Genomic DNA, 23,203 nt, shown 5'->3' on the forward strand with positions numbered 1-23,203 from the left:
ATTTGAATTTATTATGTATACACTTGAGCATGATTTTGTACCATTTGAAACTGGAAACCAATCATGGTCCAGTATGCAACTTACACAAGTAAGTAGGAGACGCAGAGAGACGGAGATATTTTGTGTCATGTAGTTAAAACTGAGAAATGAAGTGCATATCTACATAGATATTGGGTTTTATTAGAGAAGGTATAGACGTAATTATATTTTGTGTGTGAAAACATCAAACACAAATTAAGTTTCACATCAAAGTGTGTTTTTGAGACCTCGCTTGTAGTTTTATTCTGAAATGTACGACCGGAAGTTGTTGGGTATATTTGCTAACTTGGCGGGGCAGCAGTGAGCACCTAGCATGTTGGCTAAATGTGTAAACCTGCTAAATTAGCACTGTTAAACTCACCTTCTGTGTTGTTGCTTTGCTCGCTAGTATGAGAAGTGAGAGGAAGGACAACACTTCTTGAGTCTGTACTCGTCGTGTCAAGACTTGATTATTTTTGTGTGTTTTTTGGCGTGGACATCACCTCTGCCTGCAGGAAACACAGCTGGCTAGTTAGGTGGGTAACTGCTGACTGCGGTTTGTGGAGACACTGACTGTCCAAATACAGTCTTCATTGATTCATAAAGGAATTATTGTCCTCAGGGACTATCATACATTTCTTTAGGGAAAATAAAGGAGGACCCTCGGCACCGTCCAGTGTTTTGGTTGATCTAATGATCCGCGGCTGCTCCGGAGCCCTGCAGCTTTGACACAGTGGGAAATGAATAATGTCGCGGTTGTTATTAACCAGTAAAAGCAAAAGGTAGATATATAGTCTCAGGAAGGCGTCGTGTCCTCCTTCTGTTTGAGATAAACGATTGTTGGTCAGTCGGTGTCTAACCTGTCGACTATTCACTTAAAATGACCTAAAACAAAGTGATGCCCTCGAACTGCTGGTTTTGTCTAAACTCAAAAGATAATAAGTTTACTGTGATGTAAAACAAATAAAGGCAACGTATTGATTAGTACATGTCTGGTATTGTTGCTTGATAAATGATTAACTCAGTCAATTGATCGCAGTTCGTATACATATATACTGATAAAAGACAGACTCGACTTTAAGATTCAACCAGTGGATTTATTTCTGCTCCTGTTCTCCCCATGAAGGGGTTGTAGTTGGGGTTTGGCTCTGCTGTCACCACATGTCTGGACAGAGGCTGCTGTCATGCTTGTATTCAAAGAAGCATGGAGCTCATCTCCTCTGATCTGCAGATAATGTGATTATATGCTGGTTTATATGGCTGCAGTCAGACTGATTGGGGGGGGGGGGGGCAGAACAACTGATTATTTTAATGAAATCAGGATTGAAGCTAACAATTATTTTCATTTTTATGATCAATTTGAAAATGTTTGTCTTAAATTAATCAGTCTGTAAAATGTAGACCTGGAACAGTACAAATATTTTTATAACAATAATCTGTTGTTTTTTTTTACAGTTAATCTAGTAAGTGTGTCATGTCACAGAATTGTAAACCAGTCTCAACATTAGAGAAACTGGAACCAGCAACTGTATTTTTGCTGAAACTTTTACTCGATTTATTTTGATGATAGTCACGGTTTAGTTGATCAGCGGATTCATTTTTCAAATAAAATAATGAATTTGAAGACACCACCTTGTCCTCTAGGATATTACACTGGGTGTTTTTCACTATTTTCTGATTTTATAGACACAGTTATTACTTGATTAAACAAGAAAATAATCAACAGATTCATTGATAATGAAAATCTTCACAGCTTTAATCAATTTTCTTGTCAAAATTGTTGTTAGTCTGTTGATTGATTGATGGCTGTGTCCAGGGACAGGTGAACGACACTGATGGATGGATACTAAACAACATTGAGGCAAATTTTCAGATTTTTGTTTTTAGGCTTTATGAATAAAACAAACTTGACTTTACAGCTCCTGTTAATGAAAATGTCTCTTTTCACTCTGCTTGCAGCGAGGCTGCTCGGAGACCAGGTGTCAGCCTGTAGAGACAGAGGGGATGGATCCTCTGGGTGCTCGCTCCCAGTTTGTGGATATCCAGACTCTCCCCACGTGGCAGCAGCAGCTGGGTGAGGACGGTGAGGAGGCGCTGCAGGAGCGGAGCGGCAGCCTGCTCAGTCAGCAGGCCTTCCCCTCACCCTTCCCCTTCAGACCTGACATCAACCGCAAGATCATACTCTTGTGAGTCACTCAAATATTTCTTCAAGAGCTCAGAATTGCAGCCCGGGGTTTAGTTTAACTGACTTTCATTTTTGAGTTTGCCTCCAGTCAAGGATCCTGTTGTCCTTTAAATGGAGATTCAAAATATGAACACAAATATGTTTTTACCTGGATTCAAAACCTCTGTTTCTGGTTTGGTGCAAAGAAATATTGCTGGTACCAACACAAACATAGGGTTTGACCTCAGTCTGGAGCTAAGGCTTATATACATAATATTTTAATCTGCTTGATTTTTCTTGATTAAACAATCAGTCATTAAGTCTTTGTTAAATGTTAAAAAGTAGTGGCAAAAATTAAATTTCCAATTTCTCCAAGCCCACTTTGATACTTGTTTTGTGTGAAACCTACAGAGATTGAAGTTACTGTCGATTCAAGTATGAATCTTTTTGAATAGGATTTTGAATCTCTGATATGATGACGTTCTTGGCATATTTTATACATGGGTTTAGTTTTCTGGAAAGTTTCTGCGTGTGTTTAAGTTTAAATGCTGACTCATACCTCGGCCCAGTTCTTAACTTTGTTACAACGGTTGTTCAGACTTTGGGATCATAAATAATTCAGTTTTTTACCTGCTGGTGTTCTGGCTTTTTCGTTTAGAGCTTCCTCCATGCTGTGGAATTATTCACAGTAATGTGAAGTGACTGTCGTCCAGTTTGCACTTAACCCGTTCAATGTTTGAACAAACTAATAACACATCCTAATCACTGGAAAACTGATTTACACCCATCACACCTTGTTTTGCCCTGAAGTAGCCAATCACTGAGAAGAGTGAGCTTTCAAATAAAATCTCTCCTCGTGTTCATCATCATCATGAGTTTTATTTGTTCAATGTTCGTGGGAAAACTTATGAATCTGCGGCTCGAACTCTTAAACTCATTATTGCTTGCTCTTAAAGTGTAACACTAGTTAAGGGTTATTCTGTTTTTATGCGTTTTGGAAGCTGCGGTGAATGAAATCAGCCTGTGGAACCTGAGGTGACTGAAGCTTGTTGTTTCAGTGAAGTGGGTTTTTTTCCTTTGATCAAACCACGAATCATCTTTTCATTGACACCTTTCACAGACTTCATGGACTTGTTGTGCAAATCTTAGCACGAGTACATCAGGTTTTCAATAGTTCTTTATATTTCAGTATTAAAGCCAAATAGTAGCCTCACACTGGATCATACTGGATTTATCAGCTTTTTCTTTTTGGCTGGGCTGCAACAGAGGGACCAGCCCTTTCAACACCAATGTCCCTGACTGACTGACTGACGGACTGACTGACTGATAGAGCTGAATGATGAAGTTACACCACTGGTCAGCCAAACGTCCGTGGCTGAACCATGAATTTACACTATTGCTTGGTCAGTCGAGTGTTGGAGTTTTCCTGTTGCCCGGCGCTCTTTCTCAGGTTCTGTTAAGTGGAGAGTTTACAGCCTGCAGTGTTGCCATCTTGGCATGTTTGTCGCTAGATGTTTTTAAAGGTTTTCAGACAGACCGTGGTTAGTTTTATAGGAGAGAGCCACACCGCTCTCTGTGTGTGCGCTGCAGTTTGTTACCCAGGCGGAGGCTGTGTGAGAGACAAAGTAAGACAGATATTCTGTCCCTTCTAAATTTCTCTTTGAGCGATTATTTCACACAACACAGTCTTTGTCTTTAACTGTTTGGTGAATTTGTCAGAAGACATTGTAGTTATTAGTGCAGAGCTTGGAAGTGACTGCTGGTTAACATGGAGTCTTAAATGTCTGTGTTTCAGTCACTGTTCTGTTGTCTGACAACAGAAACAGAAAAACACGTAAATGAGAAGAACTTCATTGGGAATTTGGCTGAATTAAAACACTGTATACGTGAGCACAGAGAGGAGGAGGGAAGCCAGCAGATTAAGACTGAAACCAGCTGATACCAGAGTGAATGCAAATACGACACGATGATGTCAGTTGATGACAGCGGTCCCACAACTCATCCTCTATTTCACATACTGGCCATATGTGGTCCAGTTATATACAAGGTTTTGACCTAGTTTTGTTTTTTTCCAAATGATCTCACTATAGAATCCAGATAAATTCAGAGCAGCCAGGTGAAGAGTCAGATATCACATTTTGTTTGATCACTTCACTTTTTTTGTGCCCTTTGCACTCTTCACACTGCAGCATCACCCTCCTGATCCTCAGGCCTCCAGCCTACATGCAGCCAGCAGAGAAGCCGGATGTAGATTTGTCAGCGTTTCTGTCACCAGAGAAAACAGGATAGTTATGACAGTTTGCCGACTGGTGAAGACAAAGACAGGAGCAGGAGAAGCTTTAACACAGACGTGGTTGTGACAGTGTTTATTGTTGCTCCACACATGTGTTGTGTTCACCACTGTCAGTTTATAGAAGTATCAGCTGTGAGTGACTTCCTAGAAAGTGCAGGAGCAGCAACACGGACTGGTCAGGTGTTAGTAGCAGCTTTAGGTCTGTAGTGTAAACATGCCCCGTGTTTCTCCACGTGCTCACCCAGTTCAGTCCAGAGTCCAGATCACTTCACAAATCCTCTTTGTGGAGGAGCACATGACGATCTGGAGCCCGACTTGGCGGCAGTTTCTCTGTGAGAGCGTTGTTGTTGGAGCGGCCTCCTCCTGCTCAGTCATCAAGAGCAAGCACATTCCTGCTGCACCACCATGACCAGGAAGAACGGACCCTCGAGTGGTGGGGCCCTTTAGCTTGTGTTGTTTTGTTTAAATGTTGGTCTGGTTCTCATTTTCACTCCAGCTCATCACCTAATCATTTTAATTCCCTGATTTTTTTAATCTTAGATTTAAAATTCATTTTTTAGTCATTTAGCAGACCCTTTTATCCAAAGCGACTTACAGAAAGGGGGACAGGGCCGCTCGGAACGGGATTCGAACCGGGGCTGCCTGCAGTGAGGACTATAGCCTCAACACATGGGGCGGGGTGCTCTACCCACTGAGCTAAACACCGCACACAATTCAGCACACAACCCTGCAGCACGCCAGTGTGGGGGGTGAGCGCAGGTGATGTTGAACAACTGTTCATCTGTCACTGAGGAAACTGTGCAGGAGATGGATCCGATTGGAGGTGGGGTGGGGGGTGTTAAGTTTGTGCAGCTTCTGGATCATCAGTTGTCTTTGGGTGGGGTTGAAAGCAGCAGAGCTGAAGTTCACAAAGAGGTGAAGGTGCTGGAGGAGGAGGGGCAGCAGCCGGCCCCAGCATCCTCTGTGCCCCTCACGGCCTTGCAGACAAACTGGAGCTGTTGATTAACAGTTGGCAGGATGGTGTGTAGCAGCAGCGTCTCCAGGCGTTCCATGTGAAGACAACGAGGTGGTAATGAGGACGGTGTTTTTATGTGATAATCATGAGACTGCTATGAAAATGAAGCCTAACTATAAAGCAGCTAGAATTGCATAAACATATTTCATTTTGTGTCATTTAAATTCGTCTCAGTTTTATTGTTCAAATGACAAATTACCTTTTTAATGTCAAATTAAATACCACATGTTCCAGCTCCATTGGTCTTATATATATATATTATGATATAGATAACAGTCATGAAATTTAATTGTGATAATTACACCAACAGATCATAATGATCTCTCAGTGACTTGCATGGTCTCATCTAATATAATTATATGAGCATTCTTTCATTATATTATATAAGAAAGTGAGTCGTTTGTATCTGAAAGTTAGTTCATGTCCTGGATTCAATGTAAAACAAACATCTTGGTCTGGATCACACTCATTGTCAGTAGTTTGGGTTTCAGAAGCTTTTGCACTGGCAACAGCTCCAGATTCATTTTAAATCTGGTTTTTACCAAAAAAAAAAACTCCTGAAGGACGCAGGCTGTGACCTTTTACATCCAAACCACTGCTGCACCACTGAAGTCGCTCCTTTCGTTGTTTTGGGAGCTGCTCCTTCACAGCAGAGCTGGCAGCAAAGTTACTCTCTCTTTCAGACATGCAGTTTGCTGCTGAAGTCACGGCACAAATACACCATCAACATGTCGCAGTTTTTATCACATTAAAAATGAAGCTGCTGGAGCGCCTCGGTGGCTCATCTGGTAGAGCACAGTCCGGGTTCAAATCCAACCTGGGGCCCTTTGCTGCATGTCATCCCCTCTCTCTCTCTCCGACCTTCCTCTCTCTCCCTCACTTTCCTCTCTCTCTCTCTCTCTCTCTCTCTCTCTCTCTCTCTCTCTCTCTCTCTGCAACTTTCAGAATAAAGGCAAAAAGGCCCAAAAATAACGCTGCTGTTATCACAAACAACTAGATAGTAGTAGATCATATTTTTGCTGTTGTAGTTACAAAGCTGCTCGTCAGGACAAGTACACACTGTTGCCCTTTTGCCTCACAAGGAATATTTATCCAGATGTACACTTTATAAGACTGAAGCTGCCAGCGAGGGCTGTTTCTCACTAAGAGTTATTTTCTGGCAGATTGGTTGGCTTTGTGCTATGACTCATCTTTTATTAACCGAAGACGGATGATGGAGTAAAAAAAAAAAAAAAAAAAAACCTTCCTTCTCGTTCCTACAGGCTGAACTTGTCTTGTGACCAAATGCTTTCAACACATGGTCGAGTAGTTCCTTATTTTTGTTTCCAAACAAACCCTGAAGGACTTCAGAGTGAAGGAATGACTTGATTGAGTGCATTAAGCATTTTATTTTGGCTAAAGGTTGTATGGATAAATATGTGAAGATTAATATGTGTGTGTGTGTGTGTGTGTGTGTGTGTGTGTGTGTGTGTGTGTGTGTGTGTGTGTGTGTGTGTGTTCTAATCACTGTTTTGAGATAAGATAAAACTTGAATAATCCTCGCGCTGGGGATTCACTGCAGTAAATCAAATATTAAGAACATAGTGAGTGGAGAATGTTTAAATGGATACTAGAGAAACACTGAAATAGCTACTTGAGAATGCACAAAGGCAGCAATAGATCATGAAGACAACAAAAATATACAAAACACAAAGTGTCTGTCTGAGATTTCTGCAAAATTACGAGTGAAACAAACTCTGAAGTCTCTTAAATCAGATAACTTTTATATGATATATACGTTTGTGCCTACAAATTTTAATAGAGTAACTGTTATTTCTTTCCATGACAGCACCGGGGACATCGCTCTGCTGAACTGCACCGCCATTGTGAACACCAGCAACGAGTCGCTCAACGACAAGAACCCGGTGTCTGATAGCATCCACCAGCTGGCAGGGCCCGAGCTGCGAGACGAGCTGCTCAAACTCAAAGGTAGAGTTGAAGTGAAAAACTGGAGAGAGGATTAGAGTCTCAGTGATGCTGTGTGCTGGAGGCAGGGAGCAGAAATGTCAGCGGACAGAAAACAGAGTGTGCATATTCTCTGGTGGTTTAATATAGACATAAGCAGGCACATGATGCTCAGCTGAATTTGATAAAAAAAAGGTCATAACTGTCATCACTCCTCTGATATACAGTAAATAATCATGTCAAGTTCCACAGCTGCTGCTCATTAACTGGAAAATGAAACTGAATAGGACTAAAATTTCTCTGAAACTAACATCAGTAATACACGTGTTTGGAGAAGTTTATGTCATAAAGGGTGAGTTCAGACACACGCTGTGTTTCTGCAGTCTCCTAAAATACAGCAGAGCTCAGTACAATCTGAATTGTTGTGCTCACAACATTAAACATTACAGCAGTCAAACTGAGCGCTTGCATCCAGCCAGAGACATGTGTTTCATACCATACCTCCCCTTGTTTCTGTTCATGTCCTCACCAAACACTGCACATTACAGCAGCAGCGTCTCTGTCTACCTGATCTCACCCTGTTTCATGGCACTTTCTGTTAACCAGAGTGACCAGGTCATTGTCTCTGGGAAGTGATGTTGCCGTGAGCTACAGCTGCAATGATTAGTGGACTAATTAATCAATAGAAAAAAACTAAATTAATCTGTAACTAACTGTTTCATTCTCAAGCATAAATGCAGAACATCTGCCGTCTCCAGCTCCTCAGGTGAAACAATTTACAGTTTATTTTTGTTTAATTTGAAGGGAAAATTAATATTTATATGTGTACAGCTTATTTTTATTTCTACACTAAACTATTAATCCATTAATGGAGAAAGTAATCGGCAGATTGCTCAGTATTGAAAGTGGTCATTAGTTGCAGCCCTACTATGAGCATAAAACTATGTTGTTCATCCAAAACATATTGGGGTGGTGACATGCTCCAGGTGTCAAAGGCAAATATGTCAAAACTGAAAACATGTCCATGGATAGATACCAAAATGTTTCTGTAATTTGGATAATTTGAACCTTAAAGTCTTGAATCCACGCTTGAAAAGTCAAATTTGAAAGCAAAAAAAAGTAGAAGCCACAGCACAGGAATCCAGATGGTTCAACAGGCTTTACAGTCGGAACCATTTTGTAATTGTAGGATGTTTTTCTCAGTCAGTTGCAGCTTTATTTGCATGTTTGTGTGCAGGATGCCGGACAGGGGAGGTGAAGCTGACCAAAGGCTTCAACCTGTCAGCGAGGTTCATCATCCACACGGTGGGACCAAAGTACAAGACCAAGTACAGGACGGCGGCCGAGAGCTCACTGTACAGCTGCTACAGGAGCGTCATGCAGCTGGCCGTGTAAGAACCGTCCCATCAGCCCATTAGTCACTCTTAAACCAGGCAGCATTATCGTGATCATCATATCACTTGTATAAACACTCACTATTTCTAATGTTGTGTTTATCTGACAAAGTTACACATTATACAGGCAAGTCCACTAATTTCCTGTAGAGTCGAGCTGTCATGGCTACATTTTTCAGATTGCAGCCTTTTCCGTTCTCTCCCCTCACATAGGATTTTGTTTGATAAACAATATCTGCGTCTGTCAGGTGCAAATAAACAGTGACTTGATGAAAGCCGCTCAAAACTCTGCACAGATTACAGGAATAAGCATCTCAGATACACTGTTTGGAGAAAAGCTACATCTGCCTTCGGGGTTGATGGTAAAAACCTGACATTTTAAATCAGGTTAAATAATTTTAAATCACCAGAGACCACTGTTTGTTGTTCACGTCTCGTATTTGCTCGACAAACAAAAAGTTTTTGTGACAGTACATGGTACAGTGTGTGCAGTGTGTGTGTGTGTGATTATGCCAACATTTAACACTGCAGCTCTAAATCATATTGGCCACAGCAGGTTTTAATAATTGCTGACAGGGGCATAGCCAGAAAATCATGGTCCTGTGCACGTGCAGCGTTGATTCTCATGCATGCACAGAATAACTGCTGCACACAAGCCTCTGTAGGAGACATTAGGTTGATCAGTAAAAAACATCTTTGCATCTGCTGTACTTTCATCATGAGGTTGATTGATTGTAGATCAATAATTTCTTTGTGGCTGTTTAATGTTTAATAAAATTATATTTTCATTCAAAATCCAAAATAATGTCCTGGAAACATAATGGTTCTCACAATGTTCTGTTATTAACGAATTCTTTTGAAATGATGAAGTATTTTACCATTTGGTCTGCAGTGGTGTGTCTGTGTGTGTGTCTGTGTGTGTGTCTGTGTGTAGTATGTGCGCTGGTGTGTGTGAAACCATACTTAAAATGTAGTGTAAAGTATGTGAGTATTTTTTTCTCACTGCCACAGAGAGCAATCAATGGCATCTGTTGGCTTCTGTGTGGTGAGCACGACCAAAAGAGGTTACCCACTGGAGGACGCTGCACACATCGCTTTCAGTAAGACACACACACACACAGACGACTATATATATACTCCAAATTAGGTCAACAAATTGCAGGCAGACAGACATGTATTTAATTATAACACACACTGCTGATCACACACCGTCTGTGTGACATTCAAGTTGAATGTCACACAGATCTTAATCTTATCATCGAAACAACAAAAACGTCCGTGTCTCAAATCCGCCCAAACACCTCACAGATCCTAAACCACCTCCTGAGGTGATGCATCAGACGCCATCAACAGTCTGTGCAGGACTCGTGTAGGAGCGGCTTCCTCAAAACATTTCTCTGTATTTACATAGAAACACTTCAGTGTAACAGGATATAATTCAACAGCACCACACACTACAGTCTCCAAAGTGACCACACAGTTAAATCAACACCTCTCTCAAACAGTTTGAACAAAAGCTGAACATTACAGCCTTCATGAACGTAGGATTCACTGCGGGACTGTTGTGTTAACCTGCATTTGTTAGTTTAACAAATATACACACAAGTAAATACATATGCATTTATTATTTTGCTAGTTTATAAAGAATTTGTCCAGTTTGTGACAAATTCAGTCATTAACCTGACCCACAGAAAAACACAGGTTTTGCTAATCAATCAGGTTTTTAAGCCTCTTATCAGTTATCAGTGCAAAGATTCAGTGACAGTGTCTTTAATGTGTGGATTTGCTGCTTTATATGTTATCTGTTTTGGAGCAATTTGGAGAAACTTTGTGACATTTTATGGCTATAGTTCATCAGTTTGAATTTATGCCATGTCTTAATATGTGAGGTAACAGGCGTGCGTGTGTGTGTGTGTGCGCGTGTGTGAATGTGCGCTTGTGTGTGTGTTTAAAGGAACGGTGCGCAGGTTCCTGGAGAATCATGGAAACAGCGTCGAGGCGGTGGTGTTCGCAGTGTCAGAAACAGAGGAGGTCTGTATTGTGAACACAGATGAGCCAAAACTTGGTGACCACACACAGATGAAGTGAATAACACTGATTATCTCGTAACAACAGCACATCACGGTCTGGAAAGATAAGACAGGGTGTTGGGCTTTGTGCTGGAGCAAGTCTGATCTGCTGTGGCTCTGCCTCCCAGCCTACAGGACTGAAAGGATCTGTTACTAACGTCTTGATGTCAGATACCAATGGGGCGGGTCAGGCAGGGTCAGGGCACACAGGACCAAGAGCATATTGGAAAGGGGTGGTCGGGTGCTCCGGTGGCTCACCTGGTAGAGTGCGTACCATAAAGCCTCTGTCCTATCCATAGTGGCACAGGTTCAAATCCAGTCTCTCTCTCTCCCTGACTTTCATGTCTGTCTGTCTCTCTCTCTCTCTCTCCCTCTCCCTCTCTCCCTGTTAGAATAAAGGCATGAAATGCCCCAAAAAATAACTTTAAAAAGAAGAAAGTGGTGGTTACAGTGTTTTGGCTTGTCAGTGTATGTTGTATATTGTATTTAGTCTGTGACAGGTCCCGTTAGTGTGTTTTCAGTCTATTTAGAAAGACTAAAAGATTTTTTTTCTAACCCACAGTTATTAATGTCAATGTAATGATGAATGTGCCCACTACATTTACCTCTCATATTCAAACTCTGTCAGCTGTTTGAGGACCTCTTCCTCTTAAACATGGTGCGTTCTGACTTTATAAGTTGATGAAAAGTGACCAAATGCTCCATTAGTTTCTTGGCAATGTTCCTGGGCTGCAGCTCCTTCACTGGGATGATGTAAAGGTGCTCAAAGTGAACAAGTCAGACATGTCAGACAAACGCAGCTTCAAAAACCTCACTTTTGGACTTTATTTCCTTTAAAGTATTCATAGTGTTTCACTCATTTGCACAGAGCAGTTGAAAGAATGACAAAGAAGAGGCTGGAGAGGAATCAAACCCTGCGCACTGCCTCATCTCTGTACACAGGGGATGTTTGTCAGGACTGGTTTCAGACACTGGTACCTCAGCTGAACCATTGTGACACCTTCAGTGTCTCACTCAAGGCCAATTCTGAAAGTTAGATGCTGGGTGTCATGAAAGACTGGGCCCTTGTGTACCTCTTATTTAAGCTTTCTAATAAGCCAGTGTGTACATTATGGGGCATTAACATGAATCCTGATACATTTGTGTTCTTCCAGCTGGTGTACAAGAAGTTACTGCCTCTGTACTACCCTCGCTCTGAGGAGGAGGAGAAGGCCTGCCTGCCTCTCATCCCAGCTGATATTGGCAACTCTGAGGGTGAACCCGTTGTCCCAGAAAGACAGATCCGCATTGCAGAGAAGCCAGGCACCCTGGAAGGTACACAACTTCAACAAATCATTTTTGTATAATGTGATGACATTTTTCCCAGCATTAGAAAGGACACGTTATGTAATGTGATTCACTTTCTTGTCAGTAGTGTGTTTATAAGAGTAGGAATCATATTTTTTCAAGTGGTTGATATATCATTTTGGAATCAGACTCAATAATAAATATTCCAAGATCAACTGATGGGACTTTACGTCTGCAAAAGTCACCAAAATAAACACACACAGGCACAATTTAACATTTTATTCCTCCCCATTACTGTTGTCACTCATCTCTCACTGAGGAAAGGAAACTGTTTGTTGTTTCTTCTTCTTCTAGTTTACTTTCTTTTGATAACGACCAGTCATGCAGCCTGTCACTTCATCAGTCAATCAGTCAAACAAACCACACAGTCAGTCACAGCCAGTCAACCAAGCCATTTGGGCAACCAGTCAGTCACCCCTCACACATAACAGTCAATTAGTCAACCACTCAGCAACGGAGAACGTCAGCAGAAACATCAGATGCAGCTCACAGTTGAAGGTCTGCACAAACATGAGGGTTTGATGAGGACAATATGTTCAAGCTCAGCCAGCCAGGGAGCCAGGCAGCGGATGTGGAAGAGCAGTGTAGCAGGAGATTTTTTAACCGTGTCAGTGGAACATCTGGCGGCCTGGATCCTTTCGGCCACACTTGTACCTTCACACACTCACACACACCTACTTGAGCAAACTCTCACTCATCCAGAAAGCTCTGCCTTTGTGCAGGACGTCATGTTTTCCACAGAGCATCATCTGCATATTACAAAGATTTTCAGTCAGTGACCGACAGGCCTGTCTAACACAGAGCAGGTGTTTCTTTGTTGTTAAGAACTCACGGGTTGTTTTAGGACATCCTATTTATATTTATCTCCAAATGAAATTTCACTTTTTCTGGGACTTTCATAGAAATCTGTTCAATTTAACATCAAGGACGTGTCACAAGGTGCTTATAGGTTTTATGAAAAAGAAAAAATGATTAAAAAATTTGAACAAATTCAGAAAGAAGTGACGTGAGTTTGGATAGCGGTTGGTGGAGGGCAATGAATTCAGCTTTTAATGGTTTCAGTTGTATTTAGAACTGTACCAATAAACAGGTTAAAGTACAGAAAGGGAAGATTTTTAAATGAGGGCATGTTTTCAGTGCTGAAAACTAAATCAGATCATATGGGTGTTAAAAAATCTCAATCTTGTTATGGCTGTTTTTGGACATGTCACAAGTCATTCCCATCTATTACTTCAAGTCATATGAGAAAGGGTTCATTTACAGTACTCATGTTAAAAGCTAAGACTCATTACAACAGTTGTATAAGAAGGATGTCAGGCATGAATTGACTGTTCTTCTGCTCTGAAACCTTGGATGACGCCCTCTTATCTCAGATGACAGTTAGCATCATGCTACAGGGTGAAGAGAGGATGTTTGTTTGTTGTTGTTGCTGTGCTGGAGTTTCTGTGTTGTGTTGTTGTTTTTAGAGGACTAGTATATAAAATGTGAAATTAAACCTGCCTCATCATTATCCCATAAAAAGCTGAACGCCTGGAAGGACTCACTAGATGTAGGGTGGTGAGGAGGAAGAGGTGAGGTGCCTACACTGAACGCTAACACTGAAAGGTTTGCATACAAAATACACCCATTACTTTGGAGCACTTGGCTCCAGCCTGCCAGGCTCTTTTTTCTTCTCCCTTTTTAATCAGTGTTTTATTGGCACTGCTGCATTGTAGTTTCTCCTCAGCCAAGTGCCAGACTGCAAACTTGGCTAGACTGTCCAGACTTCAGATCAAGGTAGCACTGTTCCCTTACTATAGACTTAATCAGGCCATAAAAAGGGTGAATGTGTTTGTTTGTGCATATAAGGACACAGAAACCACAAATGCTCAGCTTCATCAGCTCAGTTCACACAGTAATTAGCTCAGAACAACACCAGCCTGCCATGGTTTCTCCCAAACCTCACTGTTACCACTCCACCACTCTCTGCCTTGATGCTCTGAATGATTAACTTCATTTCCTCCATTTTTTCCCCCTTAATTTGATTGTGTACAGAAGAGCTCTGACAGGAAGTTAAAAAGTCAAACCAGAGATGCTACAGTCAGCATCTTAAAAACGAATCTCTAATTAAGCTACAGTGACTCGTAGAATCTGTATCGAGGCCTGTTGAAGCTGTTCTGGAGGCTCGATGTGACACTTTATGTAAACTGAATAGTCATAAAGGAGGGGCCAAGAGTTATGACTGCATGTAGAGTAGTTGGCTCTGTTGCATGTAAGGGCAAAGAAGAACAGAAAAGGGAAATAAGATATTTTTTCTGTTGGCAGCTTCAGTTCAAACTCCCTTCAGGCCATAAACCCTCATATAAATGATATTCTGTGTGACCTCTCTAGTTTACCAGCCTGAGCTTTTGCTTGCACTTTGTCTAAATGTTAGTTTTTGTTGAAGAGGATTGTGAAAGTAACACCAGCCCATGTGTTAGCGAGTGTTTTGTGGTTTCTGTGTTGGGCCTGTCCACTCCACTGATCCTCTCTGATGACAGCTGGCGTGATGCTTCAGAGAGATGCAATGTGGCTTTGGGGTGTCGATCCAAAGCAAGCAGGCCGCCCGCGAGCGAAACCCAATAACAACAGGGTGATGTACACACACTGACAGACACACATGCCCATTTGGACGTAGATAAAGTGTGTGGACGTGCATACAACAGGACATGTGGTCGTAGTGAAACAAGCAGAGAAACAGACTTGAACCTGAGCCTGGATCCTGTCAGCTGAGTTTATGACCTCAGTCACAGCTTTTACACAGAACGAACAGTGTCAAGCTTGCAGATAAGTTAGGATCCAGAAAAATGAAAATAAAAAAGAATACAAGCACACACATAAAAATGTAGTGAACAGACTTACAACTTGAAAACTTCAAGTGTGCAGTAGATCTTCTGGAGAAAAGTCAGCATTTCAAATATCAGGATGAAACCAGATCCAGGATTATTCACTGTTTCCAGTCTGTAAGCAGTGCACTTAGTGTCTCACTTGTGTGTGTGTTTACATGTGGGGGCAGCAGAGCACTAATGTGTTCTAGTGAAAATGCTGCAACATCTGCCAGATAGGCATCTAACTATTACTATAGCTCTTGTCTGTGCTCCTGCTGCCATAATGAATCCATTAAAAGTAGATGACCAGTTATCATCCTCTTTATTTGTCTGTCTGTGTAGATGATAGTGAAGAGGAGAATCTGGAGTCAGATCTGGGTCAGGTCGGGAATCATGCTTTCGCCCGGATGGAGGGTGATGTGGATAAACAGCGGAAACTGATCCTACAGGGCCAGATGTCGGAGGCAGCCATGCAGAAACAACACCAGAGGAAGTAAGAGTTCCACCCAATGCTGAAATGACTGGATAATAATAAATAATAAGATAAAACACATTGCTCCAATGTTTAACTTATGGTCAGGTAAATATTAGCATTGTCAACATTAGCATTAGCAAAACAGCAGCAATGGATTAAAAAGAATAAAAGACTGGAACAGAACCAGCCAGAACTTCTTACATATATAAATCATAGAGCACTTGGCCAGAAGGACATGGTGTATTGAAGTTTTATCTCACAAATGAAAGAGAATAAAAGAGTAGAGAGCAAAAAGGCCTGAAAAAAACACCAGAGGGTAGAGAGAAATATGTTCTAATAACTTTTAGCTGAACTTGAATTTCTAGATGAATTAAATGTATTGTGATCACACTTGAATATTTTTTTATTCAAAGCAGTTAAATTATTTTACCGAATGAATAATAATGTGTGTTTAGTGTAATAGTAATTGTGTGTGTGTGTGTGTGTGCGCGTGTATTTCCCTCCCGCAGTTACAATCGCTGGCTGTGTCGAGCGAGAGCAGAGGATCTGTCGGACATCGCTGCTCTGAAAGCCTTATATCAGACTGGTATGTGTGTGTGTGTGTGTGTGTGTGTGTGTGTGAGTGACGGAGAGAGGCCAGTCTGATATTAGATCCTTGTACCTTTCTCTGAACCTCAGTGTGTGTGTGTGTGTGTGTGTGTGTGTGTGTGTGTGTGTGTGTGTGTGTGTGTGTGTGTGTGTGTGTGTGTGTGTGTGTGTGTGTGTGTGTGTGTGTGTGTGTTGGGTGATGCTTCATCTAGTGAAATTTTTCATTCACCTCAGTGAACACACCACTGGGGGGGCACAGGCATCCATTTTCCCAGTCTTTGTTCACAGGATTGAAAAGGGCCAGTGAATGAAATACAGCATATGTCTCCCTCCTCAGCTGCAACAAGGTGCAGTTGAATCTCTTTACCAGTAGGAGGCAGTGTTGTTATTCACTTCAGCCCCATTGTTATCTGACCCTCCTGACCTTTAAAATGATATTTGAAAACTTTCATGACTCTGCACAACCTGCTTTCTCAGTGAAATGTTTAAACCCATCTGAACTCACTGACTCCACTCTTCTGATTCTGTTAATTGAAATGAAAGTGTAGCATAAATCTACTGTACGAAGAAAAGGACCTCACGAACAGAAATCAATGCTTCTCTGAAAGCTGATTGTCTAATGATGATGATCATGGCTAGAGGCCTCAGTTGACCAAAGTTTTTATTTACCAGCCTATCACTGTGTCCTCACTTAACAAATAAATGAAGATATGGATATTTATTACCCACATCCAGGGGCAGATTATTTGTTTTCTGCTTTGATATCAGTTGATGAAGGATGATAAACATTTTTTTGGTTAAAAATAACATCTGTGTTTTCAGAAAATGTTTAACTGTCATTTCAAATGTGAGAAATACAGTTGAAATAAAATAATGTGTCCTTTAAAAAAAAAAAAGGTAAAAACATTGAGACAAAAACATAAAACATATAAAATGTAAGGGTACAGGAAGACCTGAATAGAAATAATAATCCAATAATGTACATATAGCGGAGTAAAAAAAATAAAGAGAGACAATAAATGGTGATTCTGGATACAGTGGCACACTGCTGTTTTGTGGCTTTGTTTGGTCGTGCTACAGGAATGAAGAGAGAAAAGCAGAAATAAGGGATAGAAAACAGTTATGTGGGTACATTGGACACAGAGCACCCATTAAAAAAACAGTTTAAACAAAACACAGCCCGCAGAAGAATTTCTCACAGGGCTGAGCTGCTGTAATGCTGACCACTTTTCAGTCTTTTCCAAAGTGGAGTTGTCACCTCTTTTGTGGGGACAGAGTTTGATTTGCAAGGGGAGGCAGTACACCAAGTGCTGCAGGGGCAGAACGAGCTCCAAGCTACAGAGCCTCTCACTGAAGGGGTTTTACAGGTCGTTAAGTTTGTACAGCTATTACTAATATTTTGGAATACCCCAAAAAGATATATGAGATATTGACTGGCTCTGTCATTATATCATTGCAATGTAACTAGTGTCGCAGATGCAGGCAGCTTACACTCACAGGTAAACAATAATAAATAACATTCTTGCTTTAACACATCAGGGATTTAACTTCCATCAACCCTAATCCCCTTTAGCTGGTCTGAAAACTGCAGAGCAGCCACTTATGATTATTTACATTATCAGTTAAACTATTGAAATGTTGAATTTTTTTATGTGCATCCAACAGATCAAAACTTAAAGACATGCAGTTTACATACAAACAAACTGTGAGAAGCAGTAAATCCTCACAACTGAGAAGCAGTGAACAATGAATGTCTGCCATTTTTCCTTTATAAATGACTGAGGACTGCAGACTTCTGCGAACTGACTAACTGTTTCAGCACTTTCCCATTACTATTTCTCAGATAAGATATAAATATTCAATTTGTATAGTCTAAGCAGAGCATAGTTACAGTAAGCAGTAGTAAGAATTAACATGGAATTAACCAGGAAAAGGAAAGTCAGACTGCAGGAATTTCATTGAGGAGTAAATCAAAGTCACACCCTCTGTGCTGAACTGAAAGATGATCTTTGGGGATTTTAGTGCTGAAACATGGTGGCAAAGAAAGATTGTTGAGACACTCTCCAGCTGTGAGTTCATCTGTCTTTGTGTGTCTGTCTGTGTCAAGACTGAACCTGTGTGTGTGTGTGTGTGTGTGTGTGTGTGTGTGTTTGTTTGTTTGTGTTTGTGTTTGACCTTTATCACTGTCGGTGTCCCTAGGTGTGGACATGTGTGGCAGGACAGTGATGGTTGTGGTTGGACGAAACATCCCAGTGACCCTTATTGATCTCGAAAAGGTAACAAAATAAAATAATTACTTCAAAATAAAATACATTTAGTGACACATTAGTCAGACTCAACTTCATCTGTGTGTCTGTGAACACATGTTCAACTTTACATTGATCTGAGATACCAATTGGTGCATGTTTGTCTTTGCATGTGTGTGTTGTGTGTTTTGATCATCTGTGTGCATTTGTTTGTCCTGTCATGTGTCCATCTGTCTTCACATGTGCTTGCAGCTTTGTGAAACTGATGCACATGTATTTCATTTGCATGCAAATTAGTTATGTTCTGTGTGAATGTGTGTCCTCATATTGATGCATCTGCTGTATAAATGCAATGTGTGTGATAGTTTATGTTTTATTAATCTGTCTTAACACGTTAAATATGTTCAGTTGACTTTTGCTTGTTGTTCACTGGACAGAAAATTTAAAATTGAAGTAAATAAATTTAACATACAGCTCAAGTAGTAAACAAGAATTTATCTGTTTGTTCTCCTCAGTACTTTTTAAGCACAAATACTGTAGAGAAATTCTGAACGTCTGTGATTGACCTGTAAAATTTACCACCACCTACAAAAAATACTGAAACTTGAGCCAAAATAAAGCTTAACTTGTATTTAAAGAAACCCGCAGTGACTAAATCTACTATTAAATCAAGTCACAGTGAAGTGAAATTCAAATAAAAATGTAAAACTGTAAAAGATTGAATATAAACATGGAGAATCCAGGATTGTGAATGTCTATGCACACTGATCTTGTGTGTGTTTGTGTGTGCAGGCCCTGCTGTACTTTATCCACGTGATGGATCACATCACAGTGAAGGAGTATGTGATGGTTTACTTCCATACACTGACAGGCGAGCACAACCACCTGGACTCCGACTTCCTCAAAAACCTCTACGATATCGTCGATGCCAAGTCAGTCTGACATTTTACACTCCTTGTTAAACTGAGCCAGTGACTGGGTGGGTGCATTGAGGGGTCATACAGTCAAATGAACATAATCTAAACCTTACACTAAATGCATGCTGGGGTATGTTGCATTTCATAGATGTGCAACGTCTTTCCATTCTGTCTCGTCCCTCCGCCGCACACGGTGATTAAATAAGAAAACTCTGGAGCTGTTATTGCTTAAACCTCCCACCCACACAGGGGCACCAACTTTAATGTTCTGTGCTGTATGTTCTGGGTTTGCAATAGAATTAACGTCATTTGGCTAACTCCGCTGGCTAGCCACGTCTCTGGTCTTTAATGGCCAGAATTATCAAACATAGAGCGTGAGGGTTTTCCTTTTAAGAAATGATTCAAAAAGTTTTAGTGAGTTCATCCAGATTGAACAAAGGTCTGATAGGCTGTGACAGCTCCTTGGTATTTGTATTTTTTCTCAGTTTATAGTAATAAGACATTAAGTCTTACCAGGTGCAGTATGTTACTGAAATGTATTGCTAAACACAGCATCTTTTGTGAGGCTTTGCCTTCACCTGACCCTTGATTGACCTTCTTTTGGCTCTGACTTGGAACCCCTCCGACTATGCTGACTTCTGCAAGCATGATGAAGTTCAGATACATTGTTCATGCTACAGTATGACACCGCCAAGGTTACAGCGTTTAGAGTTTTGGAAAAGCAGAACGGGCTGTGAAACGCTTTTGTTTCGTTGTGGGTTTTGGAAATCTGGAGGCCATATTTGGAACAGGAAACCCAAACTTGGAGCAAGTTCTCGGTTTGATTTATTGGTTGTAACTCATCCTTTATCAGATGGTTGAAAGCTTTTAAAGCGGACCCTTGTTCTGAACTAGCTCTGGTTAGGCCTTTCACTATAAAAGCCTTTTGTTAGACATTATATTAGTTTGTGAAAGTGTTGAAGTTGAAGAATGCCGCTACAGTGGGTAATCTCATTATATCTCTAAGCAGAGATGGTCTGTAACAAGCCCAGTCAGTTCAGGTTTACAAATGTGAAATGAAATCTGAATCTCACACAGACAAGTAATGTTAATGTTGATAAATACAGGATACAGATACCACTCTTTAAGATCAACACATGGATGATGATTTGTTTCTGAACACCTGGTAGATGCAGTCCAGACATCGGGATCAGAGTATGTTGAGAAACCTGAAAGATTCTGAACATGGTGGTGGAGGTTGTCTGTTATCACAAACACAACGTTATTACATCAGATACTCTACACATGAAGTCAGATGTTGAATCTGGGATCAATATCAGCTGAACATTGCATCTCTTTGTTTGCAGTTTGCTGTGAGGTTCTCCATAGATGAATATTTTCATCAAGCTAAATAGGATCCATATCCTCCAAATGAAAACCAGAGCTGTTTACTGTTCCACCCGGCCATCACAATTCTGTATTATCCAAAAGTGATAGTTATGGTCTTCAATCGTCAGACTCACTGATGGTTCCATTGCTCCCCAGTGTGCAGTCAAGCATTGTTTGAACCTCCTTAAAGTTTTAGATGAGGGCCTGAAATTCTCAAAGATACTAAAGATGACAAACTGAGTTGTAGGAAAATGTGATTAAAATGATGCTTGAGGTACCTTGTTTGAAACAACGGTGCAGTCATGGGAAAATTACATCTTAGGTTTTAGAGGATGTCCAGCAGTAAGATGATCAGACTGGTTTAAACCAAGCCACAGGTTAGAGTTATTTAGAGGAGAAAAGAAGACTGAGTTATAATCCAAACAGTCTGTTGTGAATCATAGTTTACACACTGACTTCCTACTCAACTCCTACTCCACTCAGTAGACACAGTTTCCCTTTTAGCAGCATTTTAGGCTCCTTCACTGTCACTTTAACCTTCAAATGAAGTCGTTCAGATAATGATTATAACACACTGTAGCTTTAATAGAACATTTGAAGCAAGTTGAGATTATTGTGTAGCTCCCTTCAACATAAAGACAAAGGTCATGAGGCACAAAATGGATAGAAAACACTGCTACAACTTTGAAAAAGTGTATTTTCATACTTAGACACAACTTCAGGGAAAACGTAGAGAGGAACCTTAGGGCACAGTGGGTTTGTTCAACTTAGTTCTTGTCTCTTTCTAGTTTCTAGAAACCACAACCAAACACAACTGTCAGTGGGAAACTCCGTGCAGCTCTTTGCATCATTCAGCCCTGTGTTATACTATTCATCACTTTCTGTGACTGATCATTGAGTTGGTTTCACCACACCTTTCTTAACCCGTTTCTGTCTGGAAGATTAACCCTTTAACAAGAGCTAAAGAAGTATTTAGTAGCTGCTTTTCATCATGGGATGTATTTGAAATGGAGGAACATATTCCAGATGTTTGCAGTTTTTCTGTGCTACAATGAAGAATTAAGATTAAGCCAAAAAGAGAGTACAGCACAAAAATATGTTCATACAGTCAAGTTTGAATGTGAATGAAGACACAGTTATTCAGCTTCCTCTATCATCAGAACTGGGGAAACCCCATTCAGTCACACATTAACTGTGACTACTCTAATACACTTGCAGCTATGGGCCAGATGCTAATTACCTTAAAATGTCAAGGTTATTTAAAGTTTAACAAACTCTCTGCTAAGCTATAGCTCTGGCTCATTAAATCTGATTACGAGAAGATGGGGTGGTTGACTATAGTCAGAACCTTCTTGACAGCCACCAACCAGCTGATTTTAACGATTTAAAGCATAAGTAAATTTAGTTTTTTACTTGGATATCGTACTTTGGCTGCTTGTAAGGAAGTCTGATTAGAAAAACAGAGTCTGTTTGTTTTAAAAGGTTTGTCATTTAGCAGTGACTGAGGATTGCTAGCTCACTTTTGGTGAGCAGCCAGCTTTTTTCTTTAGTCTGTGATACACTTTTATAAGGTTTTTCAGTGGATGGTGGTTCAGTATTGTGGGGCCTGGTACCCCCACTGAGAATCAAACCCGCTCCTCTCTGGTACTTGCTGTTCTTGGTTATTCTAGTCTGCAACCAAGCAGCAAAAGTTCTGCTTCTGTGTTTAATGTGTTTCATGTTTGGGGATTACATTTCATATAAACACAACTTTCATCTCTAAACGTATTTGAGGCTTACAGTTTCTATTTATGCCCCAACTCTTTTGTCAGGACGTGTGACTAATTTAGAGGCATTTTTTTTTTCTCAGTTTTATTTCTTTGCTCTTTCTGCTTGGCGAGGAGCTGTTGGTCTACACAGGCAATGGAACCACTAACACTAGCCTGGCATGTCCAGCATGCTCAACCCACTGAGCTATAGATTGGCTGCAGATGCATTTTGGCTCCAGACAACCTAACCAGCAAACTAAAGCCAAACATCAACACAACACAGTTTCCAAAACTGTCTGGCTAAGTGGGGAGAGTGATTACTTTCTCCAGGAGGCAGATAAGCTTGTGTGAGGTTCATTACCATTATTTCTTCTTGGTATGTCCCCTCAGGGTCCAGTGCAGAAGTCCCACGTCATGGTTTAGTACTCCCTGGTTTAGATTCCCATCTGAGTTAGTTTGTCAAAATAGACGATCAAGTTCCCCCCTGGAGCCAACTGCTTTGTATTATATGAACAGATGCGGCGTACCACAGCCAGACCAACACTATGGGCTCTATTTTAACGATCCAAAGCACATAGTCCGAAACACGTGGTGCAAGTTCATTTAGGGTGTGTTCGTATCACTTTTGCTATTTCAACACTGGAAAGAACAGTCACTACGCCAGACACATGGTTCAAAAGGTTTGTGCTTAAATCTCTTAATTACTCATGGAAGTGTTTTGGTTGCAACACGTAATGAATCAAATCAGAGTGCCATCTCCCATTCCCTTTA

At 40.8% G+C, this 23,203-nt stretch overlaps 1 protein-coding gene across 3 annotated transcripts in view; it reads left to right on the forward strand.

The window, feature by feature from the left end:
• Positions 1–321: 321 nt before the first annotated feature.
• Positions 322–23,203, forward strand: part of gdap2 (ganglioside induced differentiation associated protein 2) — a 38,263-nt gene continuing 15,381 nt past the window's right edge. For 2 of the 3 annotated variants that reach the window (XM_071481961.1, XM_071481943.1), the window contains exons 1-11: positions 322–554; positions 1,978–2,204; positions 7,319–7,458; positions 8,672–8,825; positions 9,840–9,928; positions 10,783–10,859; positions 12,052–12,211; positions 15,433–15,583; positions 16,075–16,151; positions 18,353–18,429; positions 19,192–19,331. In XM_071481961.1, coding sequence (XP_071338062.1) covers positions 2,023–2,204; positions 7,319–7,458; positions 8,672–8,825; positions 9,840–9,928; positions 10,783–10,859; positions 12,052–12,211; positions 15,433–15,583; positions 16,075–16,151; positions 18,353–18,429; positions 19,192–19,331 — 1,247 coding nt within the window. In that variant the 5' untranslated portion in view covers positions 322–554; positions 1,978–2,022. Of the gene's footprint in view, positions 555–662; positions 801–1,977; positions 2,205–7,318; positions 7,459–8,671; positions 8,826–9,839; positions 9,929–10,782; positions 10,860–12,051; positions 12,212–15,432; positions 15,584–16,074; positions 16,152–18,352; positions 18,430–19,191; positions 19,332–23,203 lie in introns of all 3 variants that reach the window. The other variant, XM_071481952.1, reaches the window with a different exon arrangement.

Source organism: Trachinotus anak, unplaced genomic scaffold (genome assembly GCF_046630095.1).
Source record: "Trachinotus anak isolate AG129_WGS33_773 ecotype Australia unplaced genomic scaffold, CSIRO_AGI_Tana_v1 ptg000001l, whole genome shotgun sequence".
Taxonomy (NCBI): Eukaryota; Metazoa; Chordata; class Actinopteri; order Carangiformes; family Carangidae; genus Trachinotus; species Trachinotus anak.